General features: G+C 49.6%; 1 protein-coding gene across 12 annotated transcripts in view; it reads left to right on the top strand.

Annotated features, from left to right (window-relative positions):
• MVB12B (multivesicular body subunit 12B) overlaps positions 1 to 16,178 on the top strand; it is a 65,666-nt gene extending 49,488 nt beyond the window's left edge. For 11 of the 12 annotated variants that reach the window (XM_062641198.1, XM_062641193.1, XM_062641195.1 and 8 more), the window contains 3 exons: positions 2,667 to 2,722; positions 3,670 to 3,729; positions 12,407 to 16,178. In XM_062641198.1, the coding sequence (XP_062497182.1) occupies positions 2,667 to 2,722; positions 3,670 to 3,729; positions 12,407 to 12,502 (212 nt within the window). In that variant the 3' untranslated portion in view covers positions 12,503 to 16,178. Of the gene's footprint in view, positions 1 to 2,666; positions 2,723 to 3,669; positions 3,730 to 7,651; positions 7,874 to 12,406 lie in introns of those variants that run through there. The other variant, XM_062641190.1, reaches the window with a different exon arrangement.
• Positions 16,179 to 19,914: the final 3,736 nt, after the last annotated feature.

Genomic DNA, 19,914 nt, shown 5'->3' on the forward strand with positions numbered 1-19,914 from the left:
ACTGTCTCATGGTGCACAGCAGCAGCGATGGCACCCAGACCCTGGTGCTGGACATCCCAGCAGACTGTGGCACAACGATGGGAGCTCTTTCCTGCTTGTTGCTGGAGATGCGTGGCCCTGAAGGCTGCTCCCTGCAGTTACCTCCATCCCTTTTCTGTGAGTCTCAGTGAGCTGGTGTGTGATGGAGGAGTGCTTTTAAGGGCTCAACCTGCACTAGTGGTGAGTTTGAGCTTGCACATGTGCAGCCCTGTCATGGCTTATGTGGCATGGCCATGCTCCACATGGGAAGCATGGAAAGGTGGGTTCTGTGCAGGGAGGTGTGCTGCTGAACCAAGTGTGATGGAGCCAGAGCGCAGGGAAGGACCAGTGCTGCAGTGTGGCCTTGGGAGAGCACTCAGCCCCATCACTGTGTGGTGTGCAAGGGTGCCCCTGTGAAATCACTGCAGAAATGCATTGCTGCAGCTTGCATTTTGTTCGGGACAGCGTGGTGTGTGGTACCCCCATGAAGCATAGCACAACACAGTCTTATCCACGGGATGTAAAAGCTAACATTGAGATGGTTCATTGTTGTGCTGGAGCAAATTGCCACTGCATTTGTTGTTCCTCTTGGACTCAGATTTACATTTCTAAAAGGAAGTTGGGTGCCTCACCCTTGATGTCCTCGTGACCGTGACAAAAGCAGCAGTAGCTTTCAGTCTCTCTTTCTGTGACCTGTACTCCAGGACAGTGTGCAGCACTTCCAAGGGTGAGGTGAAGGACACAGGGGTGTGCTTCCTTGGAAGCCTTTGCTTTGCCCAGGGCCATCTTTCAGCCTGGAAGGCTGGAGCCCAACCAAGACGCAGGGTGAAGGGGCAGAGGCTGCCAGTGCTGGGAGGCAGCCTGGTGCTTTATTTTGGTAAGGTTTCCTGAATTGGTGGGTATTTAAATCCTCGTGACTCCCAGTGCCTGGCTGTGAAAAGGGCTCTTGAATGAGCGTGTTGTTTTCTGATTTCTGCCTTTAATGTATTTTACCAGCAGGCTGGTGACGGGCCTGATACGCGGCTCCTGTGCACGTTCCTGCGCTTTGGGAGCGCAGCATTAATAACACACTTCCATGCATCATGCCATTTTTAAGCATGATCGTTATGATAAAGGGCATATACTTAATTACAGGCCTGCTTAATTACAGCTCTGTTGAAGCTCGTTTGTTTAGGAGAGTGCTAATTGCGCTGCTGAGCCTTTGGCACACCCTGCTTTCATCTGCTGCTTTGCTGTGCAGTTCTGAGCTCTGGGAGGGCTGGAGTGCACGAGGACCGAAGGACGGGTGGACGGGCATGCTCATCGTGGCTTAGTCTTTAAATTACTTTAGCAAAGCCAGCGTGTGACTGATCAAAGCAGGTTTCTGTCGGGATAACAAATGCAGATGGGCTTCCAGGTTCAAAACTTCCTGGATTTGGTGATGCTGCTTCTCATCTGTTTCCTTTTGGTTCGCACAGCACTGTGGCTGCCGCATAGCACCTTTGATAATGAAATGACTCCAGTGGAGAACTGGGAGCTTTTTTAAAGTCAAAAATATAAAAAGCAAATGTAAGGTGCTATGTGTTCTCAAATAACCCATGGTAAATCACTAACATGGTAACTCACTGGTGCTAACGGAAGTTGCAAACAGCCGGCAGAGGAACACTGAGTTTGTGGGTGCAGATGCTTTGTGAAAGAAAACCCTATTTGAAGATTACTTGAGGGCATTTCAGGGCTTAAATTTGCTCTAGTTTGAAGTTTTTATTTCTTTCAGAGCTGCAATTTAAGGACTTAAAATCTTAAAGGTGTACCTAAAATAAAGCGGGTGTATTTGGGGCTGCACTCTGCCTTAGAGATGTGCCCTTTTCCATCTGGTGTGGAAATTGCTGAGTTACATGTTTGGAAAGTAAGTGTCTCCCTTGTACTGACACGTCTTGTGGGAGGCTTTCTGTGAAGTTTCTGAGGTGGTGGTAGCAAGACACAGACACCAAGCCATTGCAGCATCTAAGAGGACAGTACCACTAAGCTTGTGCTGCAGAGAGAGCGTGGCCCAGTGACACAAGGCTTTGCCGTCAGCTGTCATGTCCCTGTGTCTGGCCTCACACTCCACTGGTTTCCATTCTCCTGCTGTGATTTGCAAGTGTTTGAGCTCTGCTGCTCCCTGTTGAGTTTGTGCTGGCAGCAGCCAGGCCAAGACAGTGCTTGGCCCTTGGTGTTTGTAGTACTTAACTACTTGGGGGGTAAAAGGCACCTATACTGGGCATGTTCCTTGTCTTGCTCAGACACTGCTGAGTTCGTTCAGGTGGTTCTGTGTGGTAGTGGTAAATGAATCTCAGTCCTCTTAAAATGTTTGTGTTTGTTTTCAGTTTCATATACTGTCTGCTTTGGCAGCTGAACCAAATTGGAAGACTCAAAATTGAGACCATGAAATTGTATATGGATAGAGCAGGGAGGGTTCACTGGATTCCTGATTTGGTAGGGACTAACCCAGCTGTGTCTCGAACAGAGAGGAACCACTGGCAGGTTCGAGCGAAGAAAAGGCTGGCAATAACTTCTGCGAGCTATCAGCCATGTGTCAATGCCATGAATACTTGATCTGTCACTGGGAACGTGTGAAGTTGCATGTCAGAAGTCAGCTGAAATGTGACTGCTCGTTTTGTCTCTTTCAGCAATGGATGGAGTGCCTTTCATGATTTCAGACAAGTTTGCCTGTGCTCCTGAAGGGGTGAGTTACCTTCATTGTTTTTTCAGTGTCTAAAATGCATCTTTTCATGGAGAGCAGTCACAAAACATCAACACAAATCACCTGCTTCTGTGAGCTTTTCCTTTGTGGGGCCCAATACATAAATGCTTGAAATGACCCAGTGTTGCACTTAACAGTAGTTTCCCATGGGGTGGGAATGGCTTTTGCCAGATCGCTCCTAAAACTGAATTTGTCCCAGGAGCTGAAGGTTTCATAGAACCATACAATCACAGAATGGTTGGAAGGAACCTTAAAGATCTAGTTCCAAAGGCTCAGCATCCCATTGCAAGCTCCCTAATCTACCCAATTCTAAAACAGTATCTTTAAAAATCAGTTTACAAGAAGCTGCTAAGGCAAACACTGAGCCGTCAGCTGTATCTGAGTTTGTGCTCTCTTCTTCCTGCTGACACAACCTGCATGTGCAGCCGGACATGGTTTTCACAACCATTGCTTTCTGAAAGGGTGGTTTATGGGCCGTTATTCCCAGAAAGCTGGAGTCCCTGCTGCGAGGACAAATGCAGAGAGATTAGGTTGTGCTAATCCTCCCCTCGGATCCTTTAGACACCATTGCCACCATATGGTCAGTTTGGTCGGGGCTTCCCACAGTCAGCACTGCTCACACCTACGTGCTGAGTCCATATGAAATCCATAGGGTGTTACAGAGTGCTGGTAACAGGCGTCCTGCTGCAGGGAGATGGGTAAAGATCTACCTGTGCAAAGTGACACCAATATGAGTGTCAGCTGTCCCTGCTTAGGGAGAAAGGCGTTAGAGCTGCTATCCCTAACCCACACTTGTAGGGAACTGAGAAACAGGATTATGCATGCATTTACAGATGGTGCCTCCGAATCTCTGGTGATAGAGTATTTGCTGACTTAGAACCAAAAAAAAACCCTAAATTTAACATTTCTGTTTCTTTTTCTCTTGCCAGATGCAGCCAGTTGATCTCTTGGGCATCACAATCAAAACCCTTGCAGAAATCGAAAAGGAGGTAGGTAGCGAGTCAGGCACTAAGCAAAAGCATCATGAGAGCTGTGCTCACTTTGCTGTAAGAACCCTTCCCTTACGGAAAAATTCCCTCTTTCCTAAGTCACTACTGGTGGATAAAGTCAATGCGGAGTCAAAAAGTAAGCTCAGAGTTAGGGATGTCCTCCATGATCCAGGTCAAGACACTTTAGGTGTTGAATCTAATGACAAAGTCTGCTGCCCTCTGTTTAATTCCAGATGTCTGTCTTATTTAACCTTTCTTTCTCATTTATTAACAAAGCATGCTACAAGCTGCTTGTGTTAGGTTGCTTCTTGCATCTCAGGGAAGCAAAGGAACTTGACTAAGCAATGTCAGGTAAACCGAGTCATCACTTTTCAGTTTGATGCTGCTGGTAACGTGTTACCAGGAAAACCAGGCTGGGCTTTCAGTGAGCCCAAGTCTTCCAGGAGCTTGGGGAGGAGACAGCCATCAAATCAAGGGTGGTCTCATGTTCCCAAGTGAGCATTTTGGCACATGCATAACTTGGAATGCACTGTGCTGGGGAGCCGCCTGTTCTGCAAGGGGTGCTTCTCAGCTGAAGTTGCAGACCAGGAGGAAACTTGTCTCAGCAGCACGTGCTTCTTCAGGCATCATCAGTCACAAACATCATCTCTTGTGCTGACCAGCTGGGTTAAGCAAAGTAAGAAGATGGCAAAGCAAGACTTCCAGACTCCTCATGGCTTCTCCACTTTGTGATTACCGTTGTGAGTCCAATTTCCTAAATCCATCCTTTTCTGCCTGGAAGTTTTGTTTGAGTACCAGAAGGTGGTTGGTTGCCAGGGGCTTCCCAGGCACCTGGCAGGCCAAGGGAGCAGTGACCGTGCTCTGAAGGCACTGCCCAACAAGGCCCATTGCTGCCCAAAGCACCCGGTGCCTCAGGCACTCTAGTCCTGCCATGTTGCACATGTGCCATGCTTCTGTTCGGGGCTGCCTACATCTGTGACAAGGGCCCTGCATGCTGGGAGCTAGAGGTGCTCAGGGCTGGCAGCCCCTGTGCATGCCGGATGTCTTCCCAACACTTGGCAAAAGCTGGCTGCAGGGCAGTGGGTCCCTTTTGCCTAAGGGGAAGCAAAGTGGAACTGGATTTCCTTCCGCAGCCCTCTGGGTGTTGCCTGGTGCAACTGGGGTTTCGGTAGCTTGGTATGCTGCCTAGAGGGGTGGGCTGTGCAGCCCTGTCCCCTGCCCCATGCAGGCCTCCAGGGACACCGACACCAGAGTCATTTGGGTGGCCTTGGGAGGAGAGGTCGATACCTGCCTGCTCTCCCCACACCCTCTTGTTCCGTCAAGGCTGCGTGTGTTTCAGAGTAATGAAAAGTATAATTATGCAGCCCATATTCCTTGATGAAGCATCTTGTCTGCACATAGATAGCTGTGCATATAAATATTGTGAATTTCCGCATGGCTTTATTTCCCTTGCAAGCAATAGCACCATTACAGCAAATCTTCTGGATTTCCAAAGCAGCAAGAACATTCTCCCTGGAGCTAGATGCCTTGCAAAAAAAAAAGTATTCCCAAAGAATTCCAAGAGTTATTGTTCTCTGTCGCCACATTTGCAGATTCATGCACCCATCCTCCAAGCTGCGAGGCAAGCTGAATGAAAAGACTTCCAGGAAAACTGTTGAGAACAGGCTCAAATCCTGTACTGCACATGCAGGCTGTTCCTGAAGTCAGGATCTTGTGTGCCGGGATTGCACTGCTGTGCCCTGAGGAGCGAGTGAAGTGGTGGTGTGCAAGGTGGTGAAGCCCAGTGGGTGATGTCAGGTTTAAACTGCAGGCATCGGTTGCTTACGGCTGTTTTGGTGGATGTAGGATGGAGCGGAGCAGAGCTCTGGCAGTGCTGCTGCTGGCTCTTCTGCTTTTCCTGGCATGGGGAATGTCACCCGGCAGGCGAGGCAGCCTCTGTATGGTGCAGAGCAGTGCAGGCGCTGGGACTGTTCATGGCTCTGTTGGTAGCAGATGCTGCTGTCCCATGTGGCTGTGGGTACCGTTGGCAGCCATTGGGCTGCCGTGGGCCTCCTGTGCTCATGGTGTGTGCCCCATCTTCATCTTAGGCTGGCATTGAGCAAAAGTGTGGAGAGAGGCTAGTGAGCAGAGTGAGCATCTAATATTAATCATTCCTTTTAAACTGACAAGGGAGGCAGTTCGTTTAACCACTTAGTCGCTACAAGTTTTCATGGGCTGCTCCTTGCAAATATGTTCAAAGAAGAAGTTGTAAATCTAAGGGAGCTTAAAATTTTAATTTTATACAGAAATATTTTTCCTTGTTCTCATGTTTGTAGTCAGTTCTCCAGAGTGTAGTCACATGAAATGTTCTTTAAATGAACATATTTGCTAACTGGCATGATTTCAGTTTTTAAAACATTGGTTCCAGCAATTAGGCATTTTTTTCAGTTCCCAAATGACTAGAGAAATTCGTCTTGATTATAATTGCTCTTAGCCACGCATATCTAATTTGTGTCTTTTTAAGTGTTAATTAGTAAACAGTTTGAGCTGACATCTTTATGTGTTTGTGTGTTGAAAAATGAGGCTTATTGCGTGTTTAGCTCGGGGCTGGTGCTGCTCGCTGCGACATCCTGACATTGAGGTGCACTTAATGAAGACGCGTTTGCCCGTTGAACGGCGGCCGGAAGGGGGATGACTCGGGGGCCAAGGATGCACCGGGATGTGCTCCCCCGGCCGCCGCTCCGGGCCCCGGTGCCTCCGGTGCCTCCGGGTCCCGCCGCGGTCCCCGCGCGCCCTCTGCCGGCCCCGCGCCTCCCTGCAGGCCCCGCTGGTGCCCCCGTGGAGCGGCCGCTTTGGTGACTTCGGGCTCCGTGTTCCCGGTGGTGATGGAAGAGGGAGCGCCGGTGGCCTCGCTCGCCCCGCAGCGGGCTCGGAGACCCAGGATGGATTCAGCATTGAAGCTGGGAAGGCCAATGCCGCGTCTGCTGGGAGCCAGTGGAGGTGCTGGTCCAGCTCAGCATGAGGCCCTCGCACAGTGCCTGGGGCTCTTAGCATCAACATCCCTGGAGCAGCCAGCCCGGCCATCCCTGTGGCTTCACTCCATGCACAGGGCCGGGGTCAGGCACTGGCAAAGTCACTGAGTTTTTGGGGTTGTACCACTGGAAGCATGTCCCATGCCCTAGGCTGGCTGGTGAGGAGCTGTGACAAATGGGCCTGGTCCAAGGGAACATCTTGGTGACATCCCAGAAGCCACAAACGGGACATGGAGACACAGGGGAGGACTGTCCATAGGCAGAGCAGTGTGTGTGCAGGCCTGGGTGCCCAAGCTGCCCCAGGGCATCACTCCCAGCAGCCAACATGGGACAGCCACTGCAGCATCATCCTCTCCTGGGGATGCTATGGCATGGTGAGGGACCACAGCAGCATCCAGGGTGACCAGGGGCTGTCGGGGTACGGCCCAGCAGGTGCCACGAGATGGCACTGCTACGGCGTGTGCTGCAGCAACCAGGCCTGCACGGCTGCGTCCATCCACTGCAGGGACATCTGTGGAGAGCAGGGACATGTATACAGGAGTTTTCACCCACCTCGCCAAACCAACAATGTTAATTGTGGTACCAGCTTGTGTGAGCAAGGACGGCAAAAAAGGAGCCTTTCTGACTAGCTGCTTTATGTGCAGGATGCATGTGGTCATGTCTGTATTAATGCTGGTGTTTAGGGTGTTGTGTAGGCTGGGTTTTAGGGGAGGGAATGGATCCAGTTACCACCGTGGAGTCAGGTAATGCTGGCATGCTCACCCGGGGAGATCACAGCTCTGGGTGCTGCCGGGCCCAGTTCTTACCTCGTTCTTCTGCTTGTTGTGCTGTCCTGGCATGGGCTGGGGAGCGTGGCCGCACACGCTGCCCCAGGCTGCGCTCCACGGTTCCCTCTCTTGCTTTGCCCACAGTACGACTACAGCTTCCGGACGGAGCAGAGCGCGGCAGCCCGGCTGCCACCCAGCCCCACGCGGTGCCCGCCGGTCCCGCAGTCCTGAGCGGGACGGCCGGCGCTGGAGCGGGATGTGCGTGCATACTACTGAGCAGGATGTGGCACCGGGGCCATCCCAGACCTCCGCTCGCCCGGGCATCGCCGCCCTCCCTGCGCTGCACCACCTCCTCCTGCACACACTGCTCCACGCCTTGGGACTGCACAACCCTTTGGCAGCTGCCCTCACCCTCCCTCGCTGCTGCGGGCTCCTCTCCATGTGAGTATGTGACTTGGAACCTGAGGCAGCCCCTCAGTCATCCCCTCTTCATACCCATTGCTGCAGGACAGTGTTAAAAACCAGAGCTGTATCAAAGTGCTGCGAACAGCGAGCCGTGAGCTCGTGAACCATCAAGAAATGCTCAGCAGCGAGCCCTAAAAGTAAGGAAGAACAAACTGTATGGCTGGTTAATCCATGAGCCCATGAGCAGCGTGCCCAAGCTGACATGGAGCTGATGGGCTCTCAACGCCTTGCAGCAGGCAGCACTGAGCCACAGCAGATGCCCTGTCTGCCTCCAGCAAGGTCTGGGCACACAGAGCTCCACCATGGCCGGGATCAACCCAGGATGCGATCACTTGGCTCTGTTACAGCTGGCAGAGCTGGGGTCGCTTGCTCAGACTTGCCTTGGGCTCTGTCCCCTGGCAAGACAAAGGGGTGCAGAGAGCAGAAGCTGCACTGCTGTTCCTGAGGGGAAGCACCTCTGCTTTGCACAGGGTGTCCCTGTATCTGTCCAGACCAAGAGTGACGAACATCCTGTCTTTCTTTCTGGGCTGGATGCTGGCAGCTCCAGCTGACCCCCAGCCATGCTTCCTGCAGAGCTGGAGCTCTGCTGACAACTTGGATGCTGTCACCTGCCTGTCACTTTGGACAGCTTTCTGATACTTGCCCCGCTAGCTGCTAAAACAAAAGAGATGTGCCTGTTCCCTCGTGTGCTCACGGGGAAGCACTGAACTCTGACGTAGTGCAGGATGAGAGTGGGATGCATTAAACCCTGACCTCAGCCTCCTTGTGATCGCTGACCTTAGCTCGCTCCTGAGTCAAATGCATGTCTTGGAGAAGTCTGTTGCTGTAATAAGTTATTTAGAAGTGCCCATCTGACTCCATGCTGCTTTCTCAAGTCTCTGCTGTAGAACAAAGCTACATCATGGCAGCAAAATGGCATTTTTTAAGTAAGTGTTCAAACATACCGATTTTTTATATTGTAAAATACTGATTACCTAACCCTATTGAAATGCAATTGCCATAGTAACAAATAACAGTGTTGTCGCTCTCAGTCTGGGTCGTACGTATGCCCTGACCTGCTTTGCACTGCTTTTGATTGATCTTGCTTTTTCTAGCTGGCCAGAATGGTGACTAACACTAATGGTGACTAGGTTTTGTACTGTCAGCTTGTATGTTTTATTTGTACATATGTAAAATATTTCTTGTCCAAAGATTCATTTCTGGGTTTAAGGCACCATGCTGTATTGCTGGAATAATGAGCACAAAATCCATACCACTCTGGACAGACTCATTTCAAGTCTTTGCTTCAACTTCTTCCAGTCAGGTAAATTGTTTTCTGAAACTGCCTCTGTAAGGCAAGGCTTTGCCATTGGGAAGCAGAGGCTCATGTGGTTGCAGGTGTCTTCTTGTATTTGAGCAAAAGACTCAAAGCTATCCCATTTGCACCAGCTCCGGAGCGTTGGTGACCCCCTGGAAGTGCTCTTTTACTTGGAGGTTGCAGCACCACTTTTAGTCCTTATTTATCCTGCAGGAAAGAAAAGCCAGACCTCACTGCCAAGCTTCACAAAGGCTAGATTGATGATGCCGACATCGACAAATGAACATACCATGGCAGCCTGGTCATTCAGCTCAGGTTCACTTGAAGTTCAAATCCACTCCATGCTGTAGTACTATGCCCATCTCATCCATCTTTTGTCTTCCTATTTTTCTGCTTGTAATTTGTTCTGTAGTTTTCTGTGGTACCCGTTTAGGGCTTCTCCTGTGGCTTAGTGGGCATTGCAGGTAGGTAGAAGCCCTCTGCAGCAATGCATTCCTTGTGGCTTTGGGCTGAAGGAGCTGCAGAGACATTTCCTGTTCCTGGTGGTGCAGGAGCAAGGACTGCAGGTAGGTGCAGGGCAGCCAGTGCAGAGTCTGCAGAGCTCCAGGGGCAGTTCCTGGCACTGGGAGGTGGGAAGAGGGCTGCCAGGAGCTTTTCCTCAAGCCACATCTTCCCACACCAAGGGCAGGGCTGACCATGGAGCAGCTGGAGCACTCCAGGAGGAGCAGGTTTGGATAGCTGCGATCAGTGGGAACATCTCAGAATAATGGGTCCATAGCCTCAAGTCCTTACTGTGAGATTCAGCTTACAGAGCAGCAGTAGATTAAATTGGTGCTTTAATAATGTTTATAGCAAATTATGTGTGCTCAGCCTTCCTAGAGATGGTGAGCTCAGCTTTCTCTTCAGTACCTACAAGAAACACTGGATGGCTCAAAACACTGATGGGATGTGCAGCTGGGACAAGCATCTAAGAAATCTTCAGGATATATTTGTAGAGTTGGTTCTCACTCTTCTTACACTGGCCTAGCTGAGCTGCTTCAGAGGTGCATCTGCAAAGATACTTGAGAGGTCAGTTTGATCTTCACAGTGTGTTTCTGCACTGTGGCACTGCAAGAATACCCTGTACTGTAAGCAGGAATAGTACAAAAGCAGTTTCTGTGGTACAAATGCAGTAGAGGTGTTTAGAGCAAAGAGCTACAGCTTCTGAGTTGGCTGGCTACTGAAGGCTGGGCATTTCCAAAGGGAGAGAGCTGTTTGGAAGCCCAGCGAGATATGCAGTGCAGGGTGGCTGCTGTGTGTGTCATCTGCTCAGTCCAGTCATTATAGGAAGCTTTTTTATTGCACCTCTGAATTCCCGAGATCTTGGGCATCAGGTCAGTGTTTCCACAGGCAGGTTTTATTTGCTGTTCCGTGAAGTTTTATACTCACAGCAACTCACTGCAAGGCTGGTCCTTGTATCCTCACAAGTCCTCCCTGTTGGCATGTGCCATAGCCAGTACCAGCATCCCTCTGCATCTCCCTCCCTCCCTGTCCAAAAGGTGCTGTGGTAGCATCAGCCCAGGCAGTAACTACTCAGAGAGCCTGATGTTGGTGTCTGGCTGTGGAGAAACCTTCTGGAGCATAAGGGAAGGGATGAGTCAGTGGAAAGCAGCAGAAGTGGATTTGCAGAGCTTTACCAGATGTGCTTGGCTACCTTGCCTCTATTTCTAGAACAGAACTACCCTCTAGGTGTCTTAATCTTGGGGCTGATGGAGAAATTAGTTTGCTGAATTATCGTATATCTGCAACAGAGACAGCAAAGCAGCAGTGAGGGGTTTGCTTACTGTAAAATACACCTTCTGATGTGAATTAGTGGTGACACGCTGCCTCCTGGATTTCTCACGGCAAAGAGCAGGTCACGTATTGAGATGACTCGTGGGCCATCCAGGCCAGGCTGTGCTGTCTGATGTGTTAACAATGGAAAGGCAAGAAATTAGTCCAGAAAATAATGTAGAGTGTGAACTTTGTGATACAATTCAAGTGTGAACAGTCGTAGCAGGTGCCTTCCCTGGGGGAGCATCTCCATAGCTGTAGTTCCATAGGAATAAACTTTGTCAAGCTTTTTTCCTGTGACTGTCACCGAGTTTGCCCGCGGTGTGTTTGTAGAAGAGGATCCCCCGTGAGCCTCCTGTGTAGTGAGAGGTTGTTGTCGGTCTGTAGCGTTGGGCTTGTTTGGTTTCACACCCACCCCTGTTCCCCCCCAGTTCCCTGAGCAATCCAGATGAGTCCACACCCCACAGAGCCCAGAGAAGAGCCTGACATGTGCCATGTGGACACTGGTGGCAAGGGCATGCGTCCGCAGGTCTGGGCACCTTCAGTGCAGCCCTAAAGATCAACCTGGGGGAGGAACAATGGGATGTGGCACCTTTGGAGTCGGTCCCACATTGGCCTTCGCCTCCCCATTGCCCTCAGGCGACATGGGCTCTGCCCCCAGCCACTCTCCCAAAGCATCCCTAGGAGCATGGCCAGGGTGGCCATGGGTGCATCCCATGGGTGCTGGCAGAGCAGCTCCCTGGGAAGCCCATCCCTCTCTTCCCAATGGAGTCTCGCTGTATTCACATAATTACCTCAGCCTTCGAGCCTTGCCGAACAGGCAGGGATTGCCGGCAGCAGAGCGGCCTCGGTGTTGGTTATCCCGAGCCATCCCACTCTGACAGCAGCAGGGAGGGTGCTCCCCTGCGCATGGAAAAGCTCAGTAAGGTGCTGCTCAATTCGTTCCATACAGGGAAACCAAACCGTTTGGATATTCTGATTGTTTATTGTGAAATCGTCTCCTAACAGCAACAGGTTTAAATGTCATCCTGCAAATGGAACAGAGAAACCTTTTATGCAGTTGCAAAGTGTTTTTCTAAGATGCTATGCATTTTGTTGGGTTATTGGAAGTGAATTTACTGTGCATTAATCTTATGAATGTTACTACGTTTTATATTTATTTTAGATGACCCTCCTGTATTTTACAAAGGGAAGTTTCATTGTGTGATAACTTAGTCTGTATTCTTAATATAATTTGTTAAATAAAACTCGTTTTAATCAGTTTATTCTCTGTACTTTGTGTCTTAAATTTGGAGTTTAAGAAGTTTAAAACCCTCCTTGCACAGTTTTGGTGGGATGTGAGTGCCAAGACCAGAGATGCCTTTTCCTCTGCTCTCAAGCTGCCCAGGAAGGCCAAGGATGCTGCAAAAGATGGGACCTGATTCCAGGCACAGAAAGAATAAAGAAATGGGAGCAGAAGCATCACTAGAGTTGGACGAGGGGCTGTGAAGCTTCAACTTCCTGGTGAACAGCAGTGATTGCCTGTGGCCCTGGCTGGTCTCTTGGCTGACCAAAGCAGCTACAGTCTGTCCATGGATCTGAGGGGTCAGCTTGAGAGGTGACAGCATCATCACCCTGTAGGTAATGTGTGGGTTTTGTCCTTGGAAATGAGATGTAAAAAGCTGTGGAATGTCTGTCCACAATGTCTCTCTCAGAAGGTGTGCTGCAAAGTCAAAACACAGAACTCGAAATAGCTTAACTTCAGCGTTTTCTGGAGCCAGGGACCACACGTGGCTTCCTCACAGGCCATGTCCCAAATGCATGTCTCAGTAAGTATGCCACTATAGTAAGTGACAGCAGCATCAGTGAAACACCTTGTTTATCCTCTATGAAGTTTAACAACTTTAGTCACTCATAATTATATCAGCTGCAAAATTTGCATTGCATGTAATTAGGAGGAAGTCAAGTTAAAGTCATGGAGTTGGCCTCAGCTTGGAAAAGCTGTTGCAGGTTTGACTTGTCAGCATCAGCTTTCTGTGTTGTTTTTAACATGTGCACACTGGTTGCATGACTGCTCCTCCCCCAGCCCTTCTGTACCAGCATACTGCCCCATGCCAGGGATGCTGGTGCCACTGCAGTTCAGGGTGGCTCTTGCTGGGAGCAGCAATGGACCACTGCAGCCACATGCAGTAGATCACAGCAGCATGCAGTGGGTGACAGCGGCATGCACCTTGCATGGTGTTTCACACCTCCCCACCTCAGGCAGGGCTTTCCCCACCCCAGCAGCACTGTGTCTTGGAGCTGATGGGACAGAGGCTGTGCATGGATGGGGAGGGAGAGTTGCTGCAGGCTGAGTGGCTCTGCCTAGCTCAGGACTCCATGGTCTTATGTCTTAGAAATATTATAAAGTGGGATTCTGCAGAAATAAAGAGGGTTTTTATGATTAACTCTGAAATACAGCCGTGTTTTAAGAGAGGCAGTTAAGGGTGGAAGCGTGAGCTGCAAGGGAGGTGTTGTGCTTTTATGACAGATGTGTCCTGCGTGGCCTTGCTTTTCTGGCACTCTGCCGAGCACTGAGTGGTCTAAGAGCACTGCAGGGATGCTGCTGGGGCAGGCTTCAGCTCGAGCGATGGGAGCTGGTGCCTGCTGTTCATGCGGTGCCAGGGGGTGAAGTTCCTTTGGCCAGTGGGGAGATGCCTCATTATGGGCAGGACAGGGCAAAACCTGGTGCGGGGACTGTGCTGGTCACAGAGCCCTTCCCGTGGGGTCCTGCTGCAGTGGCTGCCGGGCTGGTGTCCTTGCAGACAGGTACCCACATGGCCAGTGGCAGTAAGCCGTGGGAGGGGAAGCAGACTTCTCAGCTAGAGAGAGGCCGATAGCACAGCATTAAAACTGAAAATTGTTTTTCTTTGTGCTAACTTATTCTTGTGGACCTGACCCAAGCTGGTGGTGCACAATGCGACCTCTGGCATCTTCTCTCACCCCAGCCAATATTTCTGTCTCACTTATTTTGAGTGGTCTTTGAATTAAAGGAGATTAATACCCAAGTTCCCGACATTCTCTTCAGGCACATGTTTTTATAACCTCCTTTTCAAAGTGAGTACCACTTGTTCCACCAAAACCTAAGGAACTGCATCTTGGAGCTGCTGTGGGAGCCGTCACCAGCACCTGATTGAATATCCCGGCCAGGGAGGAAACGGCGCAGGGGGGACATAAACCAGAGTGGGCCTGTCCTGCACACCAGCTCGCAGGCATGTGAGCTGCCTCGGAGCCATCGCCAAGAGAGTGATGCCTGCGGACATCAAAGCCACTTCTGCCTATTTAGCTGCTGCCACGGGACATGGGCTCGGATCTGTGGCATGGGAAATGGCATGGGGCTGCACATCCGCTGCCTGGGAATACAGCCGAGCTTCCAGGCATGCCTGCCAGGGAAGAGCCTCATCCCCAGCCCTTGTTTTGCTTTTCGTATTTCCTAATTCAGCTGCTCAGACTTCTGGGGTAATTATTGAATGTTTAAAATATATTACTGCTTCACCATATCTCTGTGCTGTTTCTGCAGTTTTTCTCCCAAAACAGCAGTAACCTAAAGAGCTGCTTTTAGTGGTGATGAGCTGGAAGGGGATCTCCATCGTGAGGAGCAACAGCAATGCTCAAAGCCTGGGGAAGCAAAGGCATCCTCCCCCCTTTTCCCTGCCTACCCCTGTCAGCCCCTCCAGATACTGTGTGGTGCTTTGGCTGGAGGTGTGTTGCTCACGGACCGAAGCTGGAGCATCGACCTGCTGTTCAAAAACACAGATTGGTGGAGATGATAAAAACAGACAGAAAGAAAACCCAGAGCCTCACCTGCCACATTCCTCGGTGCCATCAGAGGCCGAACCAGTGCCTGAACAGCATTTCCTTTGTTAGGATAACATAAATCCATCCACTGAACCATCCTTCGCCCCTCACCTGGATATCTCTGCTATTTCACTTCCTCCTCCTGCATTTGTTCCTTGTTGGACAAACAAAGGGGTTTTCTGGTGCCAAGCAGCCGTTTGTCCCCAGCGAGGTGTCTGGTTGGCCATTCCTGCCCCAGGGAAATCCTCCTTTTGTCAAAGGGGGAAGCAGCAGGCGCAAGGGCTGGCAGGAGCCAGCCGCGGTCCCTGCGGCGTTAGAGGGTTGTGTTGGGCTTTGTGTGCCTGTGGCTTGGTGGTGGTGTTTGTTTTCTTTTCCCCCTCTCCCTCCTACAGCTTTAAAAATTAACTTGCCTGGGGAGTTTCTCAAACTCTTTTCCTTTCTCTGGAATGATGGATAAGCCATGTAACTGATTGTCATGGCCCTGGAGAGGATAAACATCTTCTGCAGTTTAAAATGAAGCCTCCCCGCTTCTTGGTTAATAAGTGTTGAAAGAAGCATAAATAGAGCTAACACAGGATTTCCATGACTAACAAGATGACCACATCAGTGAATGTTGTTTGGGGTTAAAAATGACTCAGCTTTTGCTTCCCTAGGGTAAGATGTTTTATCCCAGCGCAGGAAAGGCTGCCAGTGGTACTTTGAAGGCCTGGCAAACGGCGTAGCCGGGATTGTGAACTGGGAAGTGTTTGAATGCAGAGTTAAACAAAAAGGGAGTCCTAAACTCCGCTCCATGTGTGCAGATTTCTTGAAGATAAAGGAGCCCACAGCTTTATCCCGCTTGTGCTGACTCTTTTCTTTTCAAAAGCCGTTTCAGATGTTTTCACTTTTCTGCTTGCTTTGTTGAAAGATGTAAAAATTGAAGACAACCACAAAGTAAACATCTCAAAACTTTCTGTGCTGGAAATTAGTGACATTTCAAAATCCATCAAGCTCTGTTTCTGCACTCTCCCCAAATGGAGATGTTTGGGGGTTGGTTTTTCTTCACTGACAAACTTTCCAGGCCGGTTTTTGTTTATCGATCACCTTTCCTTTCTTTTTCAAAGCAAATAGATTTATTATTCGGTAGAAACACGAGATAAGTAGATGTCTTGTCAAAATAAAGCAGGTTTTCTTTATTAGAGTGAAATAGTAATGAACTCATCTGCTTCCAATATTTATAAAGAGTAGGGAGGGCCATTAATTCTACTGCTTGTGAATAAAACCATCTGTGATTTCTTTCCATTTGATGTGTTTTGGTTTTAATATACATTTTTCACAAATAAGTGCAGGGATTTTTTGTGAAAATGTCACATTCAGAATCTCATAAAGCAGGAACGCAAAGAGGGGGAAACGAAATGTTTTGTTAGCTAAGTAATTTCTCACCTTGCACAGAGAATAAAATTCATGCCAACTTTAACACATTAGGCGACAGAATTACATGTTCAGCTCTAATGCAATCCATGACATGTAACAAGGCAAATAGAGTATGTTTGGAAGTTTGTTTTCCTTTGGGAATCACACAGTACATTTAACCTAATCTGTCCTGACACTTGAATTATAACATTATGAGCTTCTTCAGGGAAGCAAAACGGTAGATGCCTCTTTTTAAAGCAAAGCAGAAGTTAATACAATGGGCGATGTGTCAAGGAGAAAAAGCCTGATCAAACCCAGTGCAATTCCCTGGAGGAAACGGGGTTCTAGGCTGGGGTTTTTCCCCCCAGAAATGCTGGAAGTCTCGTGACAAACTTCTGCTGAGGATGAAATCTGACCTCTAGAATTCCACTCGATTCAACCAAAACCCAAGCGGGACCACTTTGTAGTTTGACTTGTGAGTGTTGGATCTGAAATTAAACTGAGTATTCATCCAGCTGCTCTGCCAGATACTGTTTTACAGCCTTCCCACCAATTCCTACGATGGAGACCATCCTGTATCGTAGCTTTCTATGCCTGTACATGCAAAGGAGCTCTCTGCCACTCGCCAATATGTGATGCTGGTAAAAGAAGTCCAAACCAAACTCCAGGTAATCCTCTTTTATGGGAATGGGCCTTTAAGCGCTCTATGCTCAGCTGACAGGTTAGCTACAGTTATATGTTTTAAGGCCCCAATTTAACACCCATTGTTCAACAGGACCAAAGCAAATCCTCAGGGGTTCCTCCAAAACAGACACGGGTGAGTGAAGAAACCTGGAATCAGATAACACGTGTTTCGTACACAGTCCGGAATTCCTGGTGCTACGGAGCAGGGAAGGTACTACACAGGAAGGGATAATCGATGCTGGGCAGTTTCCTACACAATTGGTTTTGGCCAGTGCAGTGTGAAGCCCTGGGAATTACATGGATCATTCACAGAGTGATCATAAACTGACCTGTGAAGAAAACGCTGCTGTGAAACCCCATGGGTTACCTCTGTCCTCGAGGAACTGGTACCTTTTTTTTCCTCTAAATCTGTAGTTTAGAGGATATTAAAAAAAAAAAGAAAGAGTTAAATTTTAAGTAAATTTTACTGTTGGTTCTCACTGAAAAAAATCAGCAAACTGGTTCATCCAGCATTTGGGAAATGGAGGAGGGAGAGAAGAGGTGGAGAGAGCCCAGTGCCCTCTGAGGCTGCAGAGCCCCTGCTGAGTGCCACAGCCCTGCCTGGTTCAGGGTTCATGCTCCCTGGCATTGCCTGGTCCTGGCTGCAGCAAGGACAAGAAGAGGCTGTGCTCTTCTCTTAGACAGCTTCACACCTATATCAAACAGGTGAGTCTGCCTGAGGTTTGCTTATGGTTTATAGCTTTAGAATTTAAACTAATCTGGTGTGGAACAGTAAGGATACTAATTATCTAGAAAAGGGGTTTTTTGGACCAAACTGACCAAATTTTGCCAAGCAAAAAACCAAAATCTTCTTTTCAACTTTAAAACGTTTTACTGGTTTCCAAGAGCAGGGATGTGTGTTTGATTAGGCCAGGTTTGGGTGGGTTTGTGGCGGGTTTAATGTTCCTGACCTAGGGGTGCCCAGGCCATGGGATGGTGCTGGACGTGCAGAGCTGCTGGAGCATCAGCTGAAGAGGCTGAGGAGGGACACACTTCCTTGTTAATGGGCCCATAATCCTCCATGGGTCTCCTCTCCTTAGCACTGGAAGTGCAGGGTTTAAATGGTAACAAGGAAAATCCACATGGATATTAGGAAAACTTCCTAAAGGGGAAACAGGTGAGGCCTGGGAGGGCCGTGTTGTCCCAGGTCTAAGTCTTTGTTAATCACTCATGGGAGCAGTCGGGGTACAACTGAGGCTCTGTGGGGTGGGGAGTGCAGCGATGCCCTGCCTCTGGGAGCACACTAGTGGGCTGTTCCCACGGTCACGGCAAAGGGTTGGGATTTGGGATGTGTGGGATTGCGGGAAGCTGGGGGATGGTGCCTGCAGAGTCACTGAAGTGTCAAGAAAACAGGGAGCCCGAGAAGGTCATTTCAGGTCATTTCCCTGCCAGGGAAATGCTTCCAGCAGGAGTGTCTGAACGTAGTGGAAGAAGCCTGATATTGCTGTTCCTGTACCGTGTCCGGTAGGAGCACCTGAGGCCTTGGTCAGGGTGTGTGGCACAGGCACTGGAGGATGTAGCATGAGTGCTATGGCAAGATGCACTGGGTAGGGACCTGATGACAGCACACCAAGACTCGCTGCTAAATTGGGCTCATTTCTTCACTATAAGGGTGCTGAGGCACTGGCACAGAGAGGCTGTGGCTGCCCCATCCCTGGCAGTGTTCAAGGCCAGGTTGGACACAGGGGCTTGGAGCAAGCTGCTCTAGTGGAAGGGGTCGCTGCGTGTGGCAGGAGTTGGAACTGGATGAGCTTTAGGGTCCTTTCCAACCCGAACCAGGTTGGGATTCTAGAACAACGCTTTTCTTACCTCCCCAGGTCACAAACAGCCCGAGCGGCACAGAACCCACTGCCCTGTAACCCCACCTCCCTCTGACTGCGTTGGGAGCAGAAGGGCTGCGCCACATGGATTGCAATGAACAAGAGAAGCAGCGACTGGGCTCCAGTGCGTGCACCTCTCTATTTCATAGTGACTAACGAGTCCATCCCTGACTGGGGCAAAACCATCGCTGGGGCCACGCTGCTGGCAAAACCCAAGGACAAGCTTTGGGGATACGTGAGGGTCAGTTTGTTTCACTGGGGGTAATGGAGGTGGTTCCCTGCAACTGATTTTTAACTGAATTACACAGAGATTTCCTGCTCTTCCCACCTATACATAAGACTTTTCCCACAGTCTCCCGGCACTGACCTGTCGCAGGCGGCAGAAGCCAGACGATGGACTCAAAGCCCTTAATGCAAACTCTTTTTGCCTGTTCTAACTCTAAATTCCTCTTTCTGCCCAAATGCCTCCTTCTATGAAACTTTTCGGAACTTAATTATCCTTGAGACTTCTACCTCTCTGCGAAATCTGGTTCAAATCAGTAAAGAAAAGAGTTCAAAGTTATTGGGCAGGACAGGCAGACAGACAAGCACACAGGGATCACAGGAACCTTGTTTTCATAGGAAACTAGATTAAAAAAATCCCACAGCAGTTACCAGCCCTTTTGGTGGTTCCCCCCTCCCGGCTCTCACACAGGGTGATGCTCGGGGCTGGGGGGCCCGTGGAGCAGGCGCTGCAATCCCGGTTTATGCTCTTGGTACAAAGGGAGGGAGACAAAACCTGCCTCCCCTGGCCAGGGCTTGCTTGGGCGGTGACTGTGTGGCTATGTCTGGTTTTCCCAGCTGGATGCAGATTCATGACATCCCCGCTCTCTTTGGCATGCAAACCTGCACCTAATTTCTTCTGAAAGGGCCCTGAGGAAGTCAGCAGATGTTATTATTAAAGCATTGAGTATCAGCAGCTCCTGAGGTATTGTCAGTCTGTTAATGAGCTGATCAAACTGGGGAGAGCAAGGGCTTCCCAACTTCTTATTAAGGAAAATAAGACCTCCAAGGTTAAAAGACTTCTTTTAAACTGCACCAGG

This window comes from Pezoporus occidentalis, unplaced genomic scaffold (genome assembly GCF_034315485.1).
Source record: "Pezoporus occidentalis ecotype Australia unplaced genomic scaffold, CSIRO_AGI_Poc_V1 ctg68, whole genome shotgun sequence".
Classification (NCBI taxonomy): domain Eukaryota; kingdom Metazoa; phylum Chordata; class Aves; order Psittaciformes; family Psittacidae; genus Pezoporus; species Pezoporus occidentalis.